Source organism: Acipenser ruthenus, chromosome 1 (assembly GCF_902713425.1).
Source record: "Acipenser ruthenus chromosome 1, fAciRut3.2 maternal haplotype, whole genome shotgun sequence".
Taxonomy (NCBI): domain Eukaryota; kingdom Metazoa; phylum Chordata; class Actinopteri; order Acipenseriformes; family Acipenseridae; genus Acipenser; species Acipenser ruthenus.
The window spans coordinates 42,998,657-43,023,640 of NC_081189.1; the positions used below are offsets into that span (position 1 = coordinate 42,998,657).

The 24,984-nt window shown below is 36.7% G+C and overlaps 1 protein-coding gene across 2 annotated transcripts in view; it reads right to left on the reverse strand.

Moving 5' to 3' along the window:
* The window catches only part of vps13a (vacuolar protein sorting 13 homolog A), a 104,492-nt gene that overhangs the window by 56,259 nt on the left and 23,249 nt on the right, over positions 1 to 24,984 (reverse strand). For both annotated transcript variants that reach the window (XM_034034577.3, XM_059025449.1), the window contains exons 8-26: positions 22,456 to 22,515; positions 22,207 to 22,287; positions 17,294 to 17,351; positions 15,391 to 15,518; positions 14,769 to 14,875; positions 14,459 to 14,630; positions 14,107 to 14,169; positions 13,890 to 14,019; positions 13,524 to 13,618; positions 6,976 to 7,118; positions 6,578 to 6,779; positions 5,331 to 5,445; positions 3,084 to 3,220; positions 2,746 to 2,878; positions 2,475 to 2,592; positions 1,996 to 2,140; positions 1,324 to 1,414; positions 866 to 1,026; positions 429 to 585 (exon numbers count right to left, since the gene is read on the reverse strand). In XM_034034577.3, coding sequence (XP_033890468.3) covers positions 429 to 585; positions 866 to 1,026; positions 1,324 to 1,414; positions 1,996 to 2,140; positions 2,475 to 2,592; positions 2,746 to 2,878; positions 3,084 to 3,220; positions 5,331 to 5,445; positions 6,578 to 6,779; positions 6,976 to 7,118; positions 13,524 to 13,618; positions 13,890 to 14,019; positions 14,107 to 14,169; positions 14,459 to 14,630; positions 14,769 to 14,875; positions 15,391 to 15,518; positions 17,294 to 17,351; positions 22,207 to 22,287; positions 22,456 to 22,515 — 2,296 coding nt within the window. The remainder of the gene's footprint in view (positions 1 to 428; positions 586 to 865; positions 1,027 to 1,323; positions 1,415 to 1,995; positions 2,141 to 2,474; positions 2,593 to 2,745; positions 2,879 to 3,083; positions 3,221 to 5,330; positions 5,446 to 6,577; positions 6,780 to 6,975; positions 7,119 to 13,523; positions 13,619 to 13,889; positions 14,020 to 14,106; positions 14,170 to 14,458; positions 14,631 to 14,768; positions 14,876 to 15,390; positions 15,519 to 17,293; positions 17,352 to 22,206; positions 22,288 to 22,455; positions 22,516 to 24,984) is intronic.

Below are 24,984 nucleotides of genomic sequence, written 5' to 3' on the forward strand. Positions count from 1 at the left end.
ACGCGTTAAATATATATTTTAAAACCATTCAATACAGCAAAGCAAGATGTAAACAGAATTTCAACTAAACCGCTCATTCGCCAGAAACTGAAATACCGGGATCCTGAAATGTGACGTCACTTGGTGCAAGCAGCGTATACAATGGTTTAATAATACTTGTGTGTGGTGTTTGCCACAATTGTAAGTCGCCCTGGATAAGGGCGTCTGCTAATAAATAAATAAATAAATAAATAAATAAATAATACTAGACTGAGCAGAATTGGTATGTATAGGGTTTGTTGTATATTAATATAAAATAAACTTGATTATACTGCGTTTGTATTTTTTCTGTGAGCACACAAATGTTTTGTAATCCCACGATATGGAAATTATTAAATCGATAGCATATCAAAATATTGATATAACAACAATAACTTTTACCTACTTACCCAAGTATTCTGGACATTTCAAGCAGATTTCTTTCAGGAAAGTACTGGATGACATATCAAATGATCGCAAGTTCAGCTCTGTGCCTAGTCCCTCAATGTACAGATGTAACACTGTCAGTTCAACATTTTCAGAAAGACGACATAACTGAATTGACACCTACGGAAACCATATATTTAAATGTTAAAACTAGGGGTAAACCAAACAGATTAACAATGCTTGATTTTCATTTTGAAGCACCATAAAAACTCTTCTAAACCAAACCAATCTTACTTATGTATATAAAAAGCTTAAAAAAACATGCACTTTTTTTTTTTTTTAAACAGGTTACAGGTATAGTCAGAACATGTCTAGATTAAATAACTTATTCAGTTATATATTCAAAAATAAAATTGGTGGTTAATCAGTTGGTACTGTCTCAATAATAAAGCATGCGTACCTCACTTATTTCAAACCTCAGTTGAAAATTAGTCATGTTTTTCACAGACTCTTGCTTTTTTAAAGGATTTCTTTTTCTTTTTAAAGAATTGCTTTGTGCTTCAAAAAATGGTAAATCTTCCACTGGAGAGCTTGGAGCATCATAAAATTCTTCTTCTGATTCTGTAGAGAATTATAAACATTTCTTTCAAACTGACAAATCTGTGCATTCAGAATTTTACAAATCACACCCAAGGAGCTTCTAGGTACACAGACAGCATCCATTGATCCATCTACAAAAAATCATACTAGTGCTTCAGTCACTTTAACAAAAGAAGACAAGATACAAAAATAACTGCGGAGGAAAATGGAAATCTTTGAATTTTACAAACATACAATAAGTGAAAAATCCAAATGTATAATACATTCATGCTCTTGTATACAAAAGTGCAAATACTGAATCACAATTTCAAACCTTACCTGACTCAAACACAATAGAAGATCTAAGGTTAGGCAAGGATTGGTTCCTTGGGGTCAACTGTGGTGTCATGACAACAGGGTACTTAGGGTGCTGTGATACAGAGAAACACCCAAACAGAATTAATTTTTTTTACAAATTACATAGACAAAAATAGAACATGTACTGTTAATCCAAAAAGTCAGTAGTGTCACAAATGTGGTTCAGACAATCCCCATTTACATTTCTCTTTTGCTTCATACGCTTATTTTTTTTTTTTAATATTGAAAGTTCCCAGGTTTTCTTATCGAAAATTTAAACAAAAACAAAAAAAAAATTAATTAATAACAAAAAGATTTATTCAAAAATATCCATTTAAAATTACAAAACATACTCTGGAAATAACGTACATAATTTTTCAAAAATTGACACATTTCTCAGGACATTTTATATTCAATAAAAATATAAAAGAGGTATTATGCTGCCAACAGAAATTAAACAAACCAAAAAAAAATTGAATGAAGCTGCAAGAGCAAATTTGTCCCACTATGTGACTTTGTGGCTTTAAAGTTCACACCATTGAAAGGTAAAACTACCCTTGGGGAATGTAAACAAGCAGGGGGCATATTTCTGATCAGCAAAAGACTACAATGTTCTGTAAAATTAGACATGGTTAACAACTGGTATTGATTTACCTGTGGAGTACTCTGAGTATTTGAGGCAGATGGGGCAGGCGGGCCTTTTGGCAATGGAATGCTATCAATCAGTGCCAGAACGTGTCTGACCTTTTCATCCGAAATGCGAACAGAAAGCAAAGGCAACTGACCAAAAATTTTGAATCTGTTTGAAGGAGAGAAAAATCCAATACTGGTCTGAGTACCTTCATATACACACTGAACATGTGTCTACATCTACTGAACATGCGGAAGAGCAAATGTATATGTGTGTATATAGCACCTGTCACTACTTAATTTCTTTAACATTCCCTTCTCTATTTTTGCTATACAGCTTACCTAGGAATTGTAACCAATTTATTACTACCTTTAGGAAGAAAACTGGCACTGACTGCATTTGGCAAAAGAAAGTAAACTAGAAAGGTTTATCCCTCACACAAAAATAAAGCATCCACAGGTCACAAACGGAAGGGGAATGATATTGTTTTGTTTCAACTTACTTTGGCATTCTTGGATCACTTACAACCATAGCTCTGCTAAAGTCTACTCTCAAATCCACAGGCTCCAATATATGTAGGGAGGACTGCTTAGACTTTCGAGCATTCTTCCAGTCTTGCTCTGTAACAAAAACATTAGGACAGTGGTTCTGGGTCCAATACATAAATAAAAAGTAAAAATGATATGCTGCAAAAAACATGAAGTTAAGAATGTTTTTTCTACTTTAATATCATACAACTTTTTAAAAAACGAAGCAGTTTCTCAGACACCAACCTGGTTTGCTATAGAGCAGCTGCAAACTGCTCAACTCCACATCAAAACTGTCATACGCCCTGGACATTATATCCTCAATGCAGCTCTGTCCTACTGTTAACTGTGGCAGACCTTTACGACTTTTACTGGTTACCTTTACAAAGAAAGAAAAATAAAAGTTACTAAATGTTTAAAACCAATGCAACTTCACATAACAATATATAGTTAAGAAAACAAAAAATAAAAAAATGAAGATGATCAACTGGTTGATATTAGTTAAACCTCATGTCAAACATTTTAACCTTTCCTAACCATTCAAGGGAAATAAAGCATTCCGCGAATAAATTAACAGTAATTACCTTGAGATGACCAAGGTCCAGGACAAGTAGATTCTCAGAGGAAGTATAGAAGCCAGTCTGAGGAACAATTATGTAGGAAGCCATGAGGTTAATTTTCAGATCCAGGATTTTTTGGGTCTCTATAACATACATCAATCCTGCAAAAATAAAAAGAGGATATACAAGGTCTGATGATATTGCTGCCTTCAGCCCATGTTCATGAAAAGGTAGGTCACCATGACTAGTCTCAAGATTTTGTGCCAAGGAATCCATTTTCTAAGATGATCAGTGGCAATTTCTCAAGATACTACTCAATAATACATACAGGTGCATAAATTACCTGTGGGTATTAAAATGGAACACACACAAATATAAAAGTGTACAGAAATAAGCTAACAACGTTGTATAATAATATTTGTAAATTACCATCATTAGCCTCACTTGTATCTGATTGAGTGGAGTTTATTGCAACTGAAATATTATCTATTCATGAAGTTATGGTACATTCAAGCAGTGAAATCCTTATATTACAACCAATACATGGACTGACAAATACTAGTCTTGCTGAGCAGGGCTCTATATGGAGCGTGGCACAAAAAAGTAGTAATTAATTTTTTAATTCTTGTCAAATGTTGGGCGATAATACAGTACTAAAAATACAGAATAACTAAAGGAAGTACGGTGCAATGACTGCACAAACATGCAGTCAAACTCTTAACTCAACTAAGCACATCCTGTTTGACGTCAGTGGATGAACTTCAATCTTTTTTTCTCATATTGCTTCAAAAGGACTCCAGCAGTGTTCCATCAATTTATTGATCAGTCTCCTATAGCTGTGTCCCTTGTTACACTTTACCCTTCAAAGCCTTTGCACTTCAAAACAGCGTAACACATAAGGTCACTCAAAATACCCTCATAGCAGTATTTATAAGAAGCTTACGTCAAATCCATCCTAACACGACTGCAAATAATGTACAAGTATAACATGATGTAGAACTATGGGTAGACAAATTATATTACATATCCTCAGATCTAGTTTATGGTAAACAAACAATTATCTAGATTGTGTTTTAATTTACAATTCCAAATCTCAGTTAATCCACAGTTAGGTCAATAAATTGTACTACGTCACTAATTTATACTTTCAATACTTGACAATTATTTGAAGTGCAAGTCAGATAGTGAAATAATGAGGAAGCATTGCATCTACAGACCTGCGCATCAAATTTTAAGTAAACTGCTGTATCAGAATCTGGGGATATACAGACAGAAGCCGCCTAATCGGGATACTGATAATCAGGATTGCTGCTTAAATGGGATGTCACTTTGTTTAATTGGGACACGGTATTTTCAAATTATGAATGGAGATCGCTTTTCAGAGCAAGACAGGTTGTGTAGCACAGTGCAGTTAGTACACGATTACACAGTGACTTGCGCAAATTGCGCAAACCACGATGAACTCTTGATGGAAGAGGAGTCTCCCGTGGTTTCTCAGGCTGCCGTTGCAAAGAAAGTTGGCGTGTCAACATCACAGGTGCGATTGATTTTGTTTAGGAATAAAAAAAAACATTGACTTATTTTAAATGATGTATTTAATCATAATGTGATGTGATTTCATTGACTAAGTGTGACTAAGGTTGTCTCAACTGCCATTGAGACAGCCGTTTATTTTTCCTTCTCCCGAGGCGTCCCGATAAAGCCGCGCCGACTGTAATTGTATAGTAGGTGATCTTGATCATGATACTGATGCGTCTGTGTTACAGCCATTAGTAGTACATTGTTTATCTATTACCACCCCTTCAATTCAAGGGTACCTCCCTATCAAGGGTACAGTCATTTCTTACTGCAGTTTGAAAAATTTAATCCAGCTGTTTTGACAGCACAAAAAAATCTAAAAGGGCATCCAATAAGTTCCCCAACGGTGTATATTACACCTGCAGTGTTTAAAGCTAGTGAAACCAATATTCCAAGACATATAAGCAATTAATTTGCAGGTGGTGGACACAGAAACAGTAGTAATCCATATTATTCTAATTATTATTTTAATCTTAATAGCAACACTCTTTTACTATGCTGTATATTAAAGTCTGCTGGTGTTTTTTTTTTTAGAACCACCACTATTTAGATCTTTACAACAGACTCATGTAATCCTCCTTTTTTCTGGAATTTGGGCTGAAAGCACTTGCCCCTTCCCCAGAATCAGGAATCTATTTAGCTTAAATATGTCCGTCCCCCCCCCCCCTTTTTTTCTTCTTCTTATTTTTTTACCTGTTGATGTCCTGTCTCGAAATTCTTCAAGCTTCATCAAAGTGGCAGAAGTCAACTCTTCCAGCTGCAAATCTTGGGGAGGCATGAAAAATTCAGATAAACTGTTCACAGTTACCTTAAAAAAGAAAGAATATAAAAATATGTAAAATGATATTGTACTGGATTTAGAATGTACCATTGCCAAACAGGTTTGTCTGGTACAATAACTCTCATAGAAAGTTATTATTGTTATTAAATCTCAATGAAAAACTACAAAAAGTGGAATTTGCTTCCATTTTCCAGTCAATCAGTGATTTCAGTCCAAAATACTTTAAAGTATTAGTGCATTCAATCTACCTCAGAATGTCCAAAAGTATATACACTGAACAAAAATATAAACGCAACATGTAAAGTGTTGGTCCCATGTTTCATGAGCTGAAATGAAAGATCCCAGAAATTTTCCACACACACGAAAAGCTTATTTCTCTCAAATTTTGTGCACAAATTTGTTTACATCCCTGTTAGTGAGCATTTCTCCTTTGCCAAGATAATCCATCCACCTGACAGGTGTGGCATATCAAGAAGCTGATTAAACAGCATGATCATTACACAGGTGCACCTTGTGCTGGGGACAATAAAAGGCCACTAAAAAATGTGCAGTTTTGTCACACAACACAATGCCACAGATGTCTCAAGTTTTGAAGGAGCATGCAATTGGCATGCAAAATGGTCCCATGTCGCAAGGATCTGTACACAATTCCTGGAAGCTGAAAATGTCCCAGTTCTTCCATGGCCTGCATACTCACCAGACATGTCACCCATTGAGCATGTTTGGGATGCTCTGGATCGATGTATGACAGCGTGTTCCAGTTCCCGCCAATATCCAGCAACTTTGCACAGCCATTGAAGAGGAGTGGGACAACATTCCACAGGCCACAATCAACAGCCTGATCAACTCTATGCGAAGGAGATGTGTCGCTGCATGAGGCAAATGGTGGTCACACCAGATACTGACTAGTTTTCTGATCCACGCCCCTACCTTTTTTTTTTTTTTTTTTTTAAGGTATCTGTGACCAACAGATGCATATCTGTATTCCCAGTCATGTGAAATCCATAGATTAGGGCCTAATGAATTTATTTCAATTGACTGATTTCCTTACATGAACTGTAACTCAGTAAAATCTTTGAAATTGTTGCATGTTGCATTTATATTTTTGTTCAGTATACAAAAGTCTGTATTATTCAAGTAATCTGCTGGATTTACTTACTGCATCATACACAATTTCCAAAGGCTGTGCTTCAACTCTTAACCTCTGGTCTGCAGATCCATCAAGAGGATTTGTTTCAAACTGGAGGCTGAGGAGAGGATTCTTATTTTCAACTTTAACACTTCTTGAGGTCAGCAGAATTGGGGTTGACAGATTCTGCGGCAGTCCAGTAACTTCAAATGTGCTTATTTTAGCAGATAGTCTAAAAAGTTAAATAGTATGCAATAGTTAAAACAAAATAATTGTATTTGCAATTCAGAGCCGATGCCTACATTTTAAAAATTACTAATATCATTGTGTTAAAAAAAAAAAAATCCCAGATTTTTTTCATCACATTTTTAATTAGTATTAGGTAATATAACCCATAATAAAAGAGACATAATACGTTTCCGCCTTACTTGACTGCTTGTGCTCCTGGTCTCTGAGTCAGCATTGTACTTAAATCAAGAATAGAAACTTTTATAATTTCTGGCTTGCCATAGTCTTCTTTAATTGAAAAAGACATGCTTAACAGCTGGAAGGAGAGCTTCATGGCTTCAAACTGAAAAAGTAATAAAACAAACAGACAATATTCACAAGCAAGGCCAGGGTAAGAATCGAATGCAGATATGTCAAGATGCTTTAGGAATAGGAATCAATTGCTATTGCCGTAACTTCCCATAAAGTGTAACCAAATAGTATATACATTGGGTTTCGTGGAAAGCTTCCACCTTGCTGCGGTTGGCACGGTGCATCATGCTGGGGCGCACAGTGGGTTGCAGGTCAGTGGCTGTGGACACTTTTTAAAATTATGTGTCAAACTACATTAGTGAAAAGTCCCCCAAAGAACATCAGATGCCACGTTTCTTTAAAACTTAAAATACCCTGGCTGGACATCATATGGTGTTCTTTCAAATCACGTGGCCCTGCATCACGGTTTAAAACAGTAACTGAAGCACACTCAGAAAAATAAAATTAGATTTATCTATCTACCTATCTATCTGAAAACACACACGATTTACGGTAGCTAGTACGACAGTCCATAACGTAATAGAAGTGCTGTACTACTGCATTAGTTTTAAAAATGAACATAACAGCCATGTTAACAACAACAGCAGAATATGGCCAATATATGTCGCAAATAATCCATCAGCATGATGCGCATTTAACATTAATAGCTGTATTTAAAAACAGAGATGTTTACTATTATTATTAAAGGTTACACAAGTCTACAGATCTGAAGGGACTAAAGATCTGTAGACTTGTCTGAAGGGACTAAATGTATGTGTACTATATAGTATTTAAATATGTAGCATGCACTTTAAACATTAATATATGCGATTTTTTATTATTATTATTATTTTTTTTTTTAAAGATCCGAGTACCCGGTTCCAGATTTTCTACCCGTTCCGGGTAGAAAACTGAACACTGTTATAAGAGGAGGAGGTTAAATGTCAGCAAAACTTGCAAATAAAATGTACAAAATTAAATTTACTGATTGCATAAGTATTATGCCCATTCTTCACGGGAAAATTGCTCCAGTTCTGAGAAGTTTGTTGGGGATCGTCGATGGACTGCAATCTTCAAGTCTCGCCATAAATTTTCGATTGGATTCAAGTCAGGACTTTGACTTGGCCACTTCTTCTCTTCTTGTTCAACCACTCCAGTGTAGCTTTGGCTTTGGCTTTGTGTTTCGGGTCATTGTCCTGTTGAAATGTGAATTTCCTCCCCAGTTTTGAGTCTTGGCTGACTCAAACAGGTTTTTCTCAAGGATTCGCCTGTACTTTGCACCGTCCATTCTCCCCTCTATCCTGACAAGCTTCCCAGTCCCTGCTGAAGAGAAGCATCCCCATAACATGATGTTGCCACCACCAAGCTTGACAGTTGGGATGGTGTTGACCGGGTGATGTGCAGTGCTGGGCTTGCACCAGACGTAACGCTTGGAATTTAGACTGAAAAATAAAATCTGTGTCTCATCTGACCACAAAACCTTTTCCCACATGTCTGCAGTATCAATTACATGCTTTTCTGTGAACTCCATACGTGCTTTAAGCTGAGGCTTTTTGAGTATGGCTTCTTGCCACCCGTCCATACAGGCCAGCTTTGTGTAGGGACCGGCTTATTGTTGATGTGTGAAAACTGACTCCCATCTCAGACACAGAACTTTGCAGATCTCTCAAGGTCATTGTTAGCTTCAGAATGACATCCCGAACCAGTTTCCTGCTTGCTCAGCTGCTCAGTTTGGGAGGGGCACCTGATCTGGGTAGTGTCTGGGTGGTATGATGCATCTTCCACTTCTTAATGATGGACTTCACTGTGCTGAGAGGGATAAATCTGTAAATCTTACTTATTTATATTCTATATGCATTCTTAGTTTGGAGTAGTTTGTGTAGATTCTACATGTGAAGTCTAATTTGAAAGCGTCGTGGAGTACGCTCAGGTGCCAACAAAATGTGAAAACTTTGCAGGGGAGTGAATACCTCTGTAAACCACTGTATAAAATATAATATAAATAAACACACACACACACACACACACACACACACACACAGTTGTAGTCAAAAGTTTACATACCCCAATGGAAATTTAAAATTTGTAGAAACTTCTCAAACAAATAATTCTATGAAAAATCTGTTGTAGCAAGATTTGCTTTTGTGGGTGAGGAAAAAAAAGTTAAGAAATATCTGTCTACAATTCTGTATTTCACAATTTTTTTTGCAAAACTCCAAATATGCTAATTCATAAGTATTCATACCCTGAAAAGGAAAATTAAATTAACAGCTAGGTGAGGCACAATAATAACCTCTTTTAAACAATTAGGATATTTGTCAGTGAGTTTTTGGCATGATTCCTTACTGATTTTTTCAACAAAAAAATTGTTCTAGTTCATTCAAATTCCAAGGAGTTCTCTAGTGCACAGCATTCTTAAACTCATACCAAAGATTCTCAATCCAATTTAGATCTTCCAGGACCTTGATTTTATTCTTCTTCTACCATTCTGTAGTAGATTTTGATGTGTGCTTTGGATCGTTGTCATGTTGAAACAGCCAGTTGCGCTTTAAATCAAGTTTTGTAGCAGAGGGTTTCAGATGATTGGCCAATCCATTATACTATGTACTAGAACTAAGTTTCCTGTGCCATTAGAGGAAAAACAGCCACATAGAAGGATATTACCACCTCCATGCTTGACAGTAGGTATGGTGTTCTTTTCTTTGCATGCATCACCAGACTTCCTCCAAAAGTAACGACTATCAGCGCAACCAAATAGCTTGATTTTTGTTTCATTACTCCTTAAAACCTTTGACTAGAACTCATATCCATATCATTTAAATGCCGTTTTGCAAAATTTAAGCAATTATTCTTGTAACGTTTTCCTAAAATACCTTTTTCCTTGGCCGGCGACCATTGAGACCTTCACCATGCAATACTCAACCTATGCGTTGAATTAACATTTATCTCTGTTTCCCTCTCCACTCTACACTGGTATGTGGCCTCACCTGGCCAAACACTGATCTGATCTGTGAGCCCAACAGCTTTTAATTTAAGTTATGTATAGTATTTTAGTTTAAAGTTGCAGGAGTTCTTGACCATCCTGATCCAAGTTGTATTTGCAGAAATAAACTTCAATATACGCCTCCCTCAAAATACCTTTCGAAAACCACAGTACTTCTAATTACTGCCGCCCTTGAATAAGAGCCACAGTTGTTTTTAGCAATTTAAAATAAATGCAAAGCCATTAATTTAAAATAATATAGAAATAGTGCAACTATGCAACTAAAACTTTTCAAATTTGTCCTAATTTACCAGCACAGGTAAATTTTACTGGGAAAGAGCAATGCAGAAATCGCAAGAAAGGGGAGGAACATCAATTAGTTCCATAACAATAGTTTTCAAAGCAAGAGTGGGGAAGTGAAATCACTTCATTTTACCTGCCCAGACTGGGGTGGGGGACTTGAATACAGGAATAGAAATGATGGGGGTTAAAAACTACTGCTTTAGTAATTACACAATAGAAATTTGTATACAAGTTTATTCTTTTGATTTGAAGCCAGCCATGTCTTCTGTGGCAAACTCTTTTATGAATATGTTACAGCACCCATGTTTTTCGTGATGAAGTAGCCAATTTATTGCCCAAACTTTGCCTTTTTTTTTTTTTTCAAAACACACTACAACAACGCAGGGAGCTGCAAACTATTTTTCTTCTTCCATTTCTCAAAAACAGCTAAATAATCTTGCGCAGACCAAAACAAACTATAAATAAATGAAAAACATTTTTTTTTTTTTTTTAAATGTGCAGTTCTCAGTCACGAACATGTTTCACCCATAGGCTTCATCAGTGTTCACAGGTACCTATGATACTGGGACCTTTTAAAGTATGTATAATTACTCAATTAGTAGAGACGTTAATAATTTTACAATCAATAACATATTATATTCAGTACAACTGTGTTAGATGCAATACAAGTAATCCTTTGTTTGATCAAAAAACGTTTACCGAAAAATCAGTAAATTGGCTAGAGCCAATACATAAACGGATACTATTCAAAAGAAACCTTGATGGACTTTGCAAAGGCTGATACACTTGATTATGGCAACAAGATTTTAAATCTGAAGAAGAGAGAAGTAAGGTATGAGTCTCATGAAATAACATTAAGTGAATATTACAAGTACAAAAGGATCCCAAGGGGTTTACGAATAAAAAAAGGAACCCTTATCGGCCGTGAGAACGCAGACTTCTGTCAAAGATGGTGTGAAATTCTTAATCGTTGCTCTTTGGTGGTTGAAAATGTGAACAATGAACTGTCTTCTATTAGAAGTGAAAATCACCCTTTCGGGATATTGATGAAAAAAATCAGAGATCAGCTACAAAAATTTAAGAGAGATACGATTGATTAATTGAGACAATAATGTTTATCCCTGGTTTTCCAGAAGGAAAGTGACACAGAAGGGGTCGCAAAACATGGATTGGTACACATTTCAAGTGATTTAACTTCTTCACAAAAAAAAAAAAGAATTATAAAACACATAGAGCTGTATAACTAAAAGGCAAATATATATGTTTGATTGTTAGAGCTGTATTTTTTCACTGTAAAAAATTGCTTATTTCACAATTAACCCTTTGCGGTCCATTGTCGGACCTGGTCCGACATTGCAATTATTCCTATCCGGTCCATTGTCGGACCCTGTCCGACATCATCAAAAAAACGCAAAAAACGGGTTTCTAGTCGTTTTTTCTCTGGAAAAAGCCGAGAAAACCATTCAATGGCCGAGTGGGAGCGACAGGAGCCGAGACAAGCCAATAAAAAAAATAAAATAAAATAAAATAAAATAAAAGACGTATATCATGATTAGTCATACTTGCCATTGGCATCCCATATGGGCGGTCATAAGGAAACAAGCTGGCTGTTACTGTATCAGCGCACAGAGACTATCACGGACATTTACAGAGCTTTTTTGAGATGTTATAGTAATAAAATAATGACTTGGATTGCATTATTGAGGAGTTTGGTGATAAAACGAGTGATCAGGAGATGATTGATCGGTATGTACGACTATTATTATTATTATTATTATTATTATTATTTATTTCTTGGCATATGTGAAAGCAATAGCGAACAAAAGGGTGGGGCGGGGCTGGAGATGCCTAGTGAGTGCTTTGTTGATATGCAGGGCCTTTTAAACCCGTTTGACTGAAAAAAAATACTTTTAAACAGCGCGCCTAAAATTAACTGCGCGTGTGAAAATAACAAACATTGGCACATTCAAAATTTCATTTTCTCTAGCATTATTATACAACAAATGTTCCTAAATATTTAAATGCTTAACTGAAAAACAGTAAATGCTAATGTAAAAACAGGCACATGAAATACCCCCTTGTACTGGCCGCCAAAATCATGGGATATATAAGAAATGTAGGAACGAGTACCTCTGCTGTACTTATTACTGAATATGTTGACTGACAAGACAACTAAAAGAAAAGAAAAAAAAAAAAAAAAACAGGTTTCACCTGCCTGTATTAAATGCTATTTAAACTGAAATGTTGTTCAGAGTTTTATTTTTTTATTTAGTTATTTTTTTTAAACTTACACCCAGTCCCATTTCTAGAATATGTATATAACAAAAACACTGAACAGTTAAATTAAAATAGCAATTAATATAGGCAGTGGAAAGGTTTTTTAAATATAGATTAATAGTCGTCTCGTTGTCTATGTACAAATTAATTTAAAAAATACAGTAGCTTACTTTTATTACTACAGTACTCAAAAAAGGATGGAAGTATTAAACAAATCCTAAGGAGAATTCCTAAAAGCTCTCTGGCACGCGCTGCTGGAAAAGTAAGTATTGATTTTCACTTCAAGCTCCGCCACAGGATTTGTCATAGTGCGGTGGAAGTTTTCCACGGAACCCACCATACAGTATTCAAGAACACACCTTACTTACTGTTATTAGCGGTTACACTGATTCCTGCCATACGGTTTGTAACATACTATACTATATGTAACACAACATGAATGTAATCAATTATTTTATTTTCAGTCATATATGCTTGATTATAAAACCAGTGATATGCTTTTGAAACTGAAGGCAGCAATATCTGCTTCAGTCTTTTTCTTGGATATAGCACTTTAAAAATAAATTATGATTCTTAGTATAGTGACGTTTGGGTGGGTGCCAACGATCCTTGCACAGAAATATCAGTGCCTATATAGTCAGAGTTTTGTGTGACAAGTCATACACACATTTTGTTAACAAACATTAATATTCATTTTGAGGTATGGCAGGGTCTGTGGAGTATCCTGCTTTACTTAGATTAAAAACCACAAATACTGTAGCATTGAAAAGAAGTGCACACATGAAGAACTTATGCTTGCATGATTTCAAATCCCAGGTAAAAGTTCAAGTAGCAGTTCATATATTTGAATCTGTAAATTATAAAATACATATTAAATAAATTAGGATTCCTTACATCTTTTGGCAAGGTGGGATCAACAGCAGTTTCACTGTATCCAATGGCCTTACACAATTTTGCTTTCTCTGCAGGGGTCATCAATTCATCAAATCCTGAAACATGGTTAGAAAGTGCATATATTAGTAACATACAATCACACAAGACAACCCCCCTTGTCCTGGAAAAACTAAAAACACTGCACTGCGCAACAACTGAAATATAAACTTAAAACAATATGTATACTGTATGCAAAGAAAGAGACCAAGAAGCACTGTTAAACTATTACTGGACATCTGCTAAACAATTTATTTTATAGGACATGTAAAAGAATAAAAGTGTCCTCTCGTGCACTCATTCAATTTCATGTCCAAGATCAAACATCACCTCCAGATTTGGTTTCTTTATCCTCCTGCTTCTCTCCTGACCAGCTCCACATCCATCCAAGCCAGCCTCCTGATTCCTCCTCTTCAACTTTCACCCCTGGTCTGTAGATTTTTAAACCTGCCTTTGAAGCCTGTAAATCAAGAAAATGGAATATATATTATTTAAAAAACAAAAAAGGCACAAAAGTACACACAATGTTATATTAATGCATAAGTACCTCCATTTCTGCTTGCTGTCGTGCTAGTGTGATATTAAATATATCCAATGTCTTTTCTGGTTCCTAAAAATAAATGTTAGATAAGAATAAAAAAAAAACCAGCAGTGTCGTTCAATAGTTTTCAGGAAACATTTATTGAGTCAAGACTTTCATTATGGGCTTAGAAGCCTTCTAAATATGTAAACTATACAGGCCATTACACCTCTAAAATGTCTTACATTAGTTAGTTTGCAACTAATTTTGGGGGATTATATATTCAACATAATAACATTATAATAATGCTGCATAATAATGCTGCATAACAACAACAACGAGTCAACATATTACAATACATAAACACATATTTACAAACCTGGAGAAGCTTAAGAAGTTCCTCAGAAGGCTTCTTGGTTGTTATCTTCATTTTATATAATTCTTTGTACGTCCTTACTTTTTGTCTGTGTCTTCTAATGTGCTTCCATGACCACATCTCATGTCTAGGTTTAACATTCACTTCAAAAATGCATGTTGTGACATACTTCCACCTGGTCCCAAAAACAAATAAATAAAAAAAAGCAAAGCACACATGATTATTGTACACATTCTGAACAAAATATTTGAAAAAAGTAGTATCCAATACAATAAAGTATAAAAGTGTAAAACTACAGAGAAATATGGCTTACCACAGCTTTGCATTTGAGTGGACAGGAACTTCTGGTCGGAACTTTCTGTATGGCAAATTTCGAGACATCATATCTACAGATCCAAGAAGCTCCAAGATGCTGAGGTACTGGAAATAAAACATTATATGAATAATAAAAAAATAAGGAATTAATAATTAGAGAGTGTAGTATTACAATACTGTAACAGAACCTTTAGCCCGCTGCATGTTAAAAGTGAACAAAGATAATTAATTCAAAGTGGTGTAGCCCATGTAAAGGTCTAAACAAATGTGGCAGATACATCTAAAGGCTATATCTTAGATACCACTGACTCAATCAGGTGTTATAATTTTGTTTGGCAGTTTATGTCAACAGTTTAAAAATATGTACATTAATACATCTTCATGCCTCTTTTCCAGACATTTGGCTTGTTCATACACACCGGAATGATAAAGAAAGGCAATACTCCCAAAAGGGCTACGCTAAACTTTCTGGTATTATTTTATTTTACAAGTTTTAGAACAATTACATTAAGTAATTGGAATTAGCATTAATGCTAACAGAAGTGGAGATTACAATGTACAAACATTCACAAAGAAGCTAAATAATTCTCACTCAAAATGTACAACTGAGTATATTTTACTTGTGGTCTGTTAAGCTCTATGGCGACCTCTTGCAGGTTCACGTCCAAGTCCATTTTTGGAGAAGAAAAGTCAACATCTGAACGAGGGTTCATGCGAAGTTTGGCTTTGGCAGAGATTGGACGAAATACTGAAAAAATAAACATACAAAATATGAAGTCATTCTGCTTGTGAATTTTATATATCTCCAAACAATTACATCGATTAAATCACACCTGTTTACTAGTGATATGCAATTGTATTGAAAGACAATTACAAGTAATGCAAAGTATTAACATAATACTTTTGTAGCCTGCCGATCTGTAGTTAGGTTTTCATCATAGCCCTGGTTCCCTGAAATAGAAATGTAGCCATTACCTAATAGGCGTTTACCTCCTAAACACCCTGAAACCCAAATAAGATCTTTCAAAGCTGCCCCGCCGAGCCTGTGACGCAGTCATGCCAGCCCGCGAGGGCATAAAGGCCTGCATGCACAGATCTGAGTGTTATTTTTCCTTCAAGCCTACTGCAATCATGGACGCAGCGACCTTGAAGGTTAATGGTTACATTTATTTCAGGGAACCAGGGTTATGATAATAACCTTATGTTCCCTTTCAAGTACGAAATGTAACCATTACTTCATGGGTGAGAGTACCAAAGCCATCACAAGGGAAGATTGTAGAACGACTGGAATACTACAAGGCTATGCCGAAGGCTACCTTGTGCGTTACCATTAGGAACCCCAGTAACAAGTAGCTAGTTAATACTCTAGTTCCAAAGCCAGGGTTTTGTGGATCCACGACATTCAATCTGTAGAACCTAGTAAAGGTATCGGGAGTAGCCCACATCACTGCAATGCAAATGTCTTTGACAGATCTCACAGGGATGATACCCAGGCATGATGCAAGGAACAAGCAATGCAATGTACAGTTGTTCCCTCACAAGACCCAAGCGGGACCGGTGACCTCGGCACCGGGTCGGTACTGGTTCAGAACTGGTTCAGTACTGGTTTGGATCCTGGTCGGTTCGGTACCGGTTCCAACCTGGTGCTAAAGTACGGTACCAGGTCATGAACAGAAGCAGCAATTACCGCGAGTGGCAATGTACAGTAAAACCCAATGGCAAAACCACTCAGTCAGTACCAACACGAGACTGAGGGAAGCTTGCTTGTCAGAATAAACTAACAGCCTTCGCAATGGTGATGCTAATAGCTGTTCACCAAAGCGGCATCGTGATACTCCAGCATGCTCTGGCTTTTCTGTTTTGTACCACATCATGGATCGTTATTACGGTGTTACCTTTTTGACAATGTGGGTGATAATCCTTACACTATCAGTGCACTAGAGCAGACAGTCTGAAAAGAGCGTTGAAATAGAGTTTAAAGTTATAACTGTAAAAAGTTGTCAGGATGTTAACAATGATGAAGAAAAATTACAGGTCCGTTATTTAAACAGTTGTAGGAAGGGGGACGCTATATTTTTCGTAACCCTGCTACAAAAATCGATCAATCTAATTATTTTTTTTAATCGATCAAAGCCTGCAGGTGTGATTAAGCAATTAAAACCACACTTTGTGGCAGTTTTTGCAGGGTAACTACTCGAACCCCAGAGTTGACACAAACTGTTTGAACATTTTCTAAAAAATAATGACTGTTGTTTTAAAAAGATGTATTTATTTTAAACACCAACAATTGTTGTTACAAATCTACTATTTCCAATGCAAGGAATTTTACAATTTTGCATTTAACACATTTTAAAAAACACATTTCTTACACAAACAACTGCACCATTAACAGGGTATATAAAAACAGCTTTGTTGAAACAGTAAAAATGAGTATAGTGCAAAACACTAAAAATAAAGTATAAATATTTTTAATTTTTATATATATATATATATATAAAGCAAAACTCCCAGCTTGATACTTACTGAAATCATAACCCTCTGGAATCAAGTTGTGCATTGCAACACCATTCTTCAAGTTGCCCTAAACATTAGAAATGAAAACAAAAAATAGTTAAATGTCACAGTATCTGCAGAAAATGACTGGAAGGATTTGAAAATACAGATATCACTTTGGTTAATGTCACACTCTACTTAATAGCAAGGAAATATATCAGTCATACAACTGATTTCCACCCCACTTCATATCACTTCAAAATGCCTGAATCAACTGTACTGTACACGACAGCCTTGTGGTCACATGACCACCCAGCTTGACTCAGAGATCAGAAGTGTGTGTTCAGTGTTTTTTTGACCATTGCATATTAAAATGAAAAAGTCTCAAACGAAAATATGTAAAGAGAGCCACGAAAACAAAGAATTGCTGTATCCGAGAACGGAGAGAAAAGAAAAAACAACAACTGGCTTCCAAATTTTCTTTGCACCCGTCAACGATCTGATTCTTGAAAAGAGGAATGCAATTTTGAGTACCTATCGCAATTCTCAAGTGACTTCTACTACTAAAAAAATGCGTACAGGAAAGTACAAGGACTTAGAAGAGAACTTAAATTGGTTTACATTTGTACATGGTCGTTTGGTTTGTTAGGTTATTGATGAACTGATAATGTCAACTCCACTTATTGTCACAATTTATGCTCAGTCCCTTAGAAGTGATATTAAGAGGGTTTGACTGATTTAAGGACATTACAAATGTGGATTACAGCAAACTTTACAGTAAATATAACAGCTATACAACAAATTTTGGCGTGTACAGTATCGTTAGGTTATTATCATTACTCTGGTTCCCTGAAATAGAAATGTAACCATTACCGAATGGGATACAGCTCCGATAGTCAGAATTACCTGAGCACTTCTATCAAAGCTGCTCCTTTAAAGAGTCCCATCTGTGTCAGGCGTCTCCACCCCCAGGAGAGATAGCAACGACTATCGAACAGGGATCAGCACCATTTTCTTTTCAGGCCTGCTGCATTGGAGTGAATGGAGCGACCCTGAAGGGTAATGGTTACATTTCTATTTCAGGGAACCCTTTTAAGTACAAAATGTAACCATTACCGAATGGGATACAATACCCATGCTGTCACAAGTGAAGGACTTGCAGCACCAGCAGATGTGCTTAAAATGAAGATAAACTGCCTTTAGCATTCTGGCTGAAGACCAATTGAGGGTCCATGGCATATGGTCCACAGTACAGCGAGGGAGGGCCCTCATGCTGTGTATATGCTGCAAGGTTACACGGAGTAACCTTAGCATTTAAACACCATGACGTATAGCAGCAGAAACCCTTTCAAAAGATAGAGCGTTCTGGCACATCTTCCTTGGGCCAAGGCACCTGCAACACCGTAGTAGCATGTCTCATAAGGTAGGTAAGCTCCTCTGACAGGGAGGGGCTTACTGTGAGAGCCAAGATATCAGATTTCGCGTCCTCAGACGGGAAGAATAATTCTTGGGCCTCCATGTCGTCAGATGCAGCAAGGGACAGGGTGCCCTGCGCTGGTTCTGGGTCAGGCAATGGTGCTTGAAACAAATGGGGCAAGTCTGGATGTTGCACCGGTGTCAGAGATGCAGAAAGGTCCATAGAACAGAGGGCCAACCTGCTTTCTATTGTCCTTGTGCCATTAGAGGAAAAATAGCCCCATAGAAGGATATTACCACCTCCATGCTTGACAGTAGGTATGGTGTTCTTAGCTTTGTACGCCTCACCAGACTTTCTCCAAAAGTAACGACTATCAGTGTGACCAAATAGTTTGATTTTTATTTCATCACTCCACAAAACCTTTGACTAGAACTCATATCCATCATTCAAATGCCGTTTTGCAAACTTTAAGCGATTGTCCTGGTGACATTTTCATAAGAGTGACTTTTTCCATGGCCTTCAACCAGACTGTCACCATGCAATACTCGACCTATGGTTGAAATGGAAACCCCAGTCCCACTTGCAGCCAATTCACTTTGAATATCTTTGGCAGTTAATCTCAGATTGTTATTAAGCCGCACAATTCTTCTACTTGTTCTTTGTGAAAGAACCTTCTTTCTTCCAGCCCGAGGGAGCGTTGCGACAGTACCATGAGTCTTGTACTTCGTGATATTACAAACAATAGTTGAAATTGGGATACTCAAATGTTTGGAAATCTTCTTATATCCTTCTCCAGCTTTATGCTCTTTACTTTTTCCTATATTGACTTATTGGTAATGACAGCACTCTTCCTATGCCTAACCCTTTCATACTCTCTTAAGAACATTCACCAGCATTTTCTAGACTATTCTAGAATTAGGTTCTGCATTATCATATTGAAAATTGTAGCTCCTTGTAGACAATACTATCATATTATCAAAGGGTATGAATACTTTTGAATTAGCATTTTTTGAGATTGGCTCAAAAAAAAAATTGCTGAAATAAATAATTGTAGACATCTATTTCTTTGCACCATTTCTATTTTTTGCTCATCCACAAAAGCAAAACTTTCTCCTAAAATTCTTCGTTTCAGAAATTTCTAGAAAGGATAAAATTTCCATTGTGGTATATAAACTTTTATACACACAATGCCTATAGAAAGTCTACACGGCCTTTCAAGATTTTCACATTTTGTTGCCTTATAGCCTGGAATTAAAATGCATTTAAATATAAATATATATATATATATAAATATATATATATATATATAAATATATATATATATATATATATATTATATATATATATATATATATATATATATATATATAAAATTTATCTACACATCCTACCCCACAACTTCCAAGTGAAAAAAATATTCTAGAAATTTGTAGAAAATTAATTAAATAAAAACTGAAATAGCTTGGTTGGATAAGTGTCCACCCCCCTTGCAATAGCAATCCTAAATTAGGATTGTAACCAGGTGTAACCAATCACCTTCAAAATCACACACTCAAGTTAAGTGGCCTCCACCTGTGTTAAGTTGTAGTGATTCACATGATTTCAGGACAAACTCAGCAGTTCCTGTAGGTTCTCTGTTGGGTAGTGCATTTCAAAACAAGTCCACGGCTTGTAACCAGGAGGTCCACGGTTCAAATCCCACCTCAGCCACTGACTCATTGTGTGACCCTGAGCAAGTCACTCCTTGTGCTCCGTCTTTCGGGTAATTGTAAGTGACTCTGCAGCTGATGCATAGTTCACACACCCTAGTCTCTGTAAGTCGCCTTGGATAAAGGCGTCTGCTAAATAAATATAATAATAATAATAATAATAATAATAATAATAAGCACCAAGGCGCTTTCAAAAGAACTCCGGGACAAAGTTGTTGAAAGGCACAGATCAGGGGATGGGTATAAAAAAAATATCAAAAGGCCTTGAATATCCCCTTGAATATCCCTTGGAGCGACTATTAAGAAGTGGAAGGTGTATGACACCACCAAGACCCTGCCTAGATCAGGCCGTCCCTCCAAACTGGATGACCGAGCAAGAAGGAGACTGATCAGACAGGCTACCAAGAGGCCAATGGCAACTTTGCAAGAGCTAAAGGCTTTTATGACCAAGACTGGTCAAAGTGTGCATGTGACAACAATATCCCAAGCACTCCAAAAATCTGGCCCGTATGGTAGTGTGGCAAGAAGGAAGCCATTACTCAAGAAAGCCCACCTTGAATCCCATTTGAAGTATGCAAAAAAACACTCAGGAGATTCTGTAGCCATGTGGCAAAACATATTTGTGGTCTGACGAAACTAAAATTGAACTTTTTGGCCTAAATGCAAAGTGTTCTATTTGGCGCAAACCCAACACATAGCGCATCACCCAAAGAACACCATCCCTACTGTGAAGCACGGTGGTGGCAGCATCATGTTATGGGGATGTTTCTCATCGGCAGGGGCTGGGGCACTTGTCAGGATAGAAGAGAAAATGAATGGAGCAAAGTACAGAGAAGTCCTTGAGGAAAACCTGCTGCCCTCTGCAAGTAAGCTGAAACTGGGACGGAAGTTCACCTTTCAGCATGACAACGACCCATAGCACACAGTCAAAGCTACACTGGAGTGGCTAAGGAACAAGAAGGTAAATGTCCTTGAGTGGCCCAGTCAGAGCCCCGACCTAAATCCAATCAAAAATTTGTGGCATGGACTTGAAGATTGCTGTCCATCAATGCTCCCCAAGGAACTTGACAGAGCTTGAACAGTTTTGTAAAGAAGAATGGTCAAATGCTGCCAAATCTAGGTGTGCAAAGTTGGCAGAGACCTATCCCAACAGACTCACAGCTGTAATTACTGCCAAAGGTACTTCCACCAAGTATTAACCCTTTGCGGTCCAATGTCAGATTATTATTATTATTATTATTATTATTATTATTATTATTATTATTTCTTAGCATATGTGAAAGCTATAGCGAACGAAAGGGTGGGGCGGGGCTGGAGATGCCTAGTGAGTGTTTTGTTGATATGCAGGGCCTTTTAAACCCGTTTGACTGTGAAAAAAAAAAATACTTTTAAACAGTGCGTCTAAAATTAACTGCGAGTGTGAAAATAAATTGGACCTGACGCGCCTGACGTGCACTTAATAAATGGACTAAATGGGTTAAACTTGTTAAGTTCTATTACCAGTGATGTCCATTACAAATGGATTCAATTTACTGCCTCTTTGCATAAATCTCTGTCAATCACAATAATGCAGACCAGACGCTTTGACATGGGGTCTTTATAGTTGGTATGCAGTTTGGTACACAGTATTCTATGATTCTACAATAAAGGTTCCACTACAGATGATGTCCAGTCAATATCAACTGTTTCAGTGCTCAAAGTATTAACTATTTTGGTTGTGAATTAATTTTTATTAGGACACGACAAACAAACAAACAAACAAACAAAACCTTTTCATGTAAAAGTAATTAATGCATATTATGTAACTGATAGCTTACCAGGGCTTCCTCAGAGCAGTCATTAGAATAGAGTTCTGAATTTACGTTCCAGTAAGCAAATAGATTATCCAGCCGTACAAGCTGAAAAATAAGAACATTATGAAAGTATTTTAAAACCAATAATGAAGCCTAAAATAATATAACCCCTCGGCATCCTCCAAAAAATGAGTTTAAGCTGGATGCATCAGCTCGCATTATGTTTGAAAGATAACTATTGTATTTTAAAGTTAAACCCTAGAACTACTGTACCTTAAAGAACAACTTGCTAGTTTCATCTGGAAGACATGGGTTCCAATTTCGATCTGCAGTCTGTAAAACACACATACAATTTGACTCAAAACTAAAAAGGACTAAGCATCCCTGGATACTCTTACAGGAATGGCATCTATTATGTAATGGTTTGTAAACATGAACTAAAATAGATACAGTAGGGTAGATGTAAGGATACATGCAAAAGTCTGATTTTACCAGCCGCTAAAAAAAAAAAAAAAAGTTTTCACCTGGCGTTCTGCACTCACTATTAAATTTGCAATTTGCCATCATTAATCCATTAATTATATTGAAATGCTTTCAAATGAAGAAAAGAGCATGGAATTGGGCGGGATCTGGATACTAAGCGGGCACTTGCTGACCCTCCAAAAACTTTACACCTCTTCTTACAAGGTGCAAACCATTGTAGAAGTGAGTAATTAAGAGCTGTATAAAAGCACACACCTGCAGTCATTGGCTTCAGGATGGCTGCTGTGGTACACTTCCTGATGCAGCAACACTTGGCTCTTGTTTAGGAGAGGCGGGAATACGTTTGGAGGAGAAGGACAAGATGAAGACCCGCATATGCAATCTCATAGTCACTTTGTTTGCGATACTAAAGCAATATCGTCTCACTCCGCAGCTTATCCTAGACCTAATAGCTGAATTGAGGGATGCTAGAGCCCAGCGTCAATGCCAAGAGGACTTTGCTGCCCTTCCTCTGACACTTCTTTTGGTTTGTAGTTTCGTGCGCCATAAATGTCATACAGCGACTACTGCTCTCTGTACTCCTAACTCTGCAAGTGTGGCCGCTAAATAGACCAATGCGCTCATTAGACCCTCATTATTAGGGGTCTACTTAAATGGCGGTAAATTTATGTATTTTTCACAGGTATGTTGCAGAATAAAATTAGGATTTTGCTGATATTTCGTGGCCCTGTTTAAACATTAAATAAACTTAAGTAGACAGTATTTCAGTATAAAGCCTAAAAATAGTGGTACTTGCTTCCTTACTAAAACAGAGTGCTGTCATTTGTTAAAGGCAAGCATGCAGCATCCCCCAGCAGTTGACTTGCCAATACATTGAGACTGCACGTTCTGCACACACTGAATTAATTGGAAGTTAAGGCAAAGCTTTTCCAAGTTATACAGAAATCGATTAGAAACAGCCCAAAAACACGGTTACACAAGGGCATCTGGCATACTTTAATAAAGGCAATGTATGCATTCGTTGTCATATTAGTTGTCCCATCCAATAATTTATTTTATTTGTACCTAGTCAAAACATAGAGAACGTGGCTATTCGGGTCTAAAATTCCAACTGTGAAAAAGTAAGCAGCAAGTTGAAGCGAGGTGGCTGTGCTTGATCGTTTTAGTACTGATTTATGTTTCAGACAGGAATACTTTTTGTCTGCGCTGACTTTCCAGTTTGTTTTCTGAAAGTGTTTATTTTACATACTGTTCAGCATCCTCTGTAGTAGCCTTTTTTTATGTGTGATTCTGAAGCTAAAAAGTGATCGATCGTATTTTCTCCAAAGACACATTAAGATATGCAAAACAATTACCTCAGTCTGTATGTACAGTTTCTTTGTGAAATATCTTGAAATGATCCTCAGCCGAAATATACTTTGCTTTTTTTGTCGTCCATTTCTACTATTTTACCTCCAATGCTGAAAACTAGATTTTAGCAACCTAAATCAAAACAATGCAGCACCAACTTTGTTCCACCCCCTACTGTACAGTACAGAGCACATAAAAGTAGTAAAGACGCACTGATAGGCTGATTAAAACATTGTCATTTGAATAGTAAACAAGAACGTTAACAGCTGTGGAGATTTTTTTTGTGTAAATGTTATTTGTGGACTTTTTTTGTTTGTTTTTTGCTTAAGTGCAATGCACACAGGACGGCGAAGTAATAAAAAAGGGCTATCTACAGAAGGAAGACACGTGTTTACGTCGCTTGCGTTGTGCAGTAGTTCATTTAAACAAGGTTTCTTTTTTTTTCCCTCTCTGTACTTGTTTGTATGCATTGGCCCCTAAGAGGTGAATTTCGCGGTGACCACTCAATTTCACGATTTCCGCGAAATCGCGATTTAGGTAGACCCCTACTCATTATCATAATAGCGGATCATTATTTGTGTGTGCTGAGTAACTTGTATTGCTCTTAAAAAGGTGATAGGAAACACTTTTTGGTTTGTTTGTAAATGACAAAATCGATGTGAAAGCAATGTAATCTCTGGTTTGTTTTGATTGTTTTTGATCAGTATATGTCAAATGAAGTGGTCTATCAAACTAAAGCACCTTTGCTGAAAATCACTCCTGTGACATCACTGGTTGGAGAAGGCAGCGGAAGAAGTACGTGAAGTAAGTGATTTCTCTCATGCAAATTATTTGGAAAATGTCACATTTTAACATGAGATTCAGAGTTTTGTAATTGTGACTAACTGATGATTTTGTACAATATCATTATAACAGAGTAATTTATATACGATTTACATTTAGCTTTTACATGAGCTGTTCAGTTTGGTG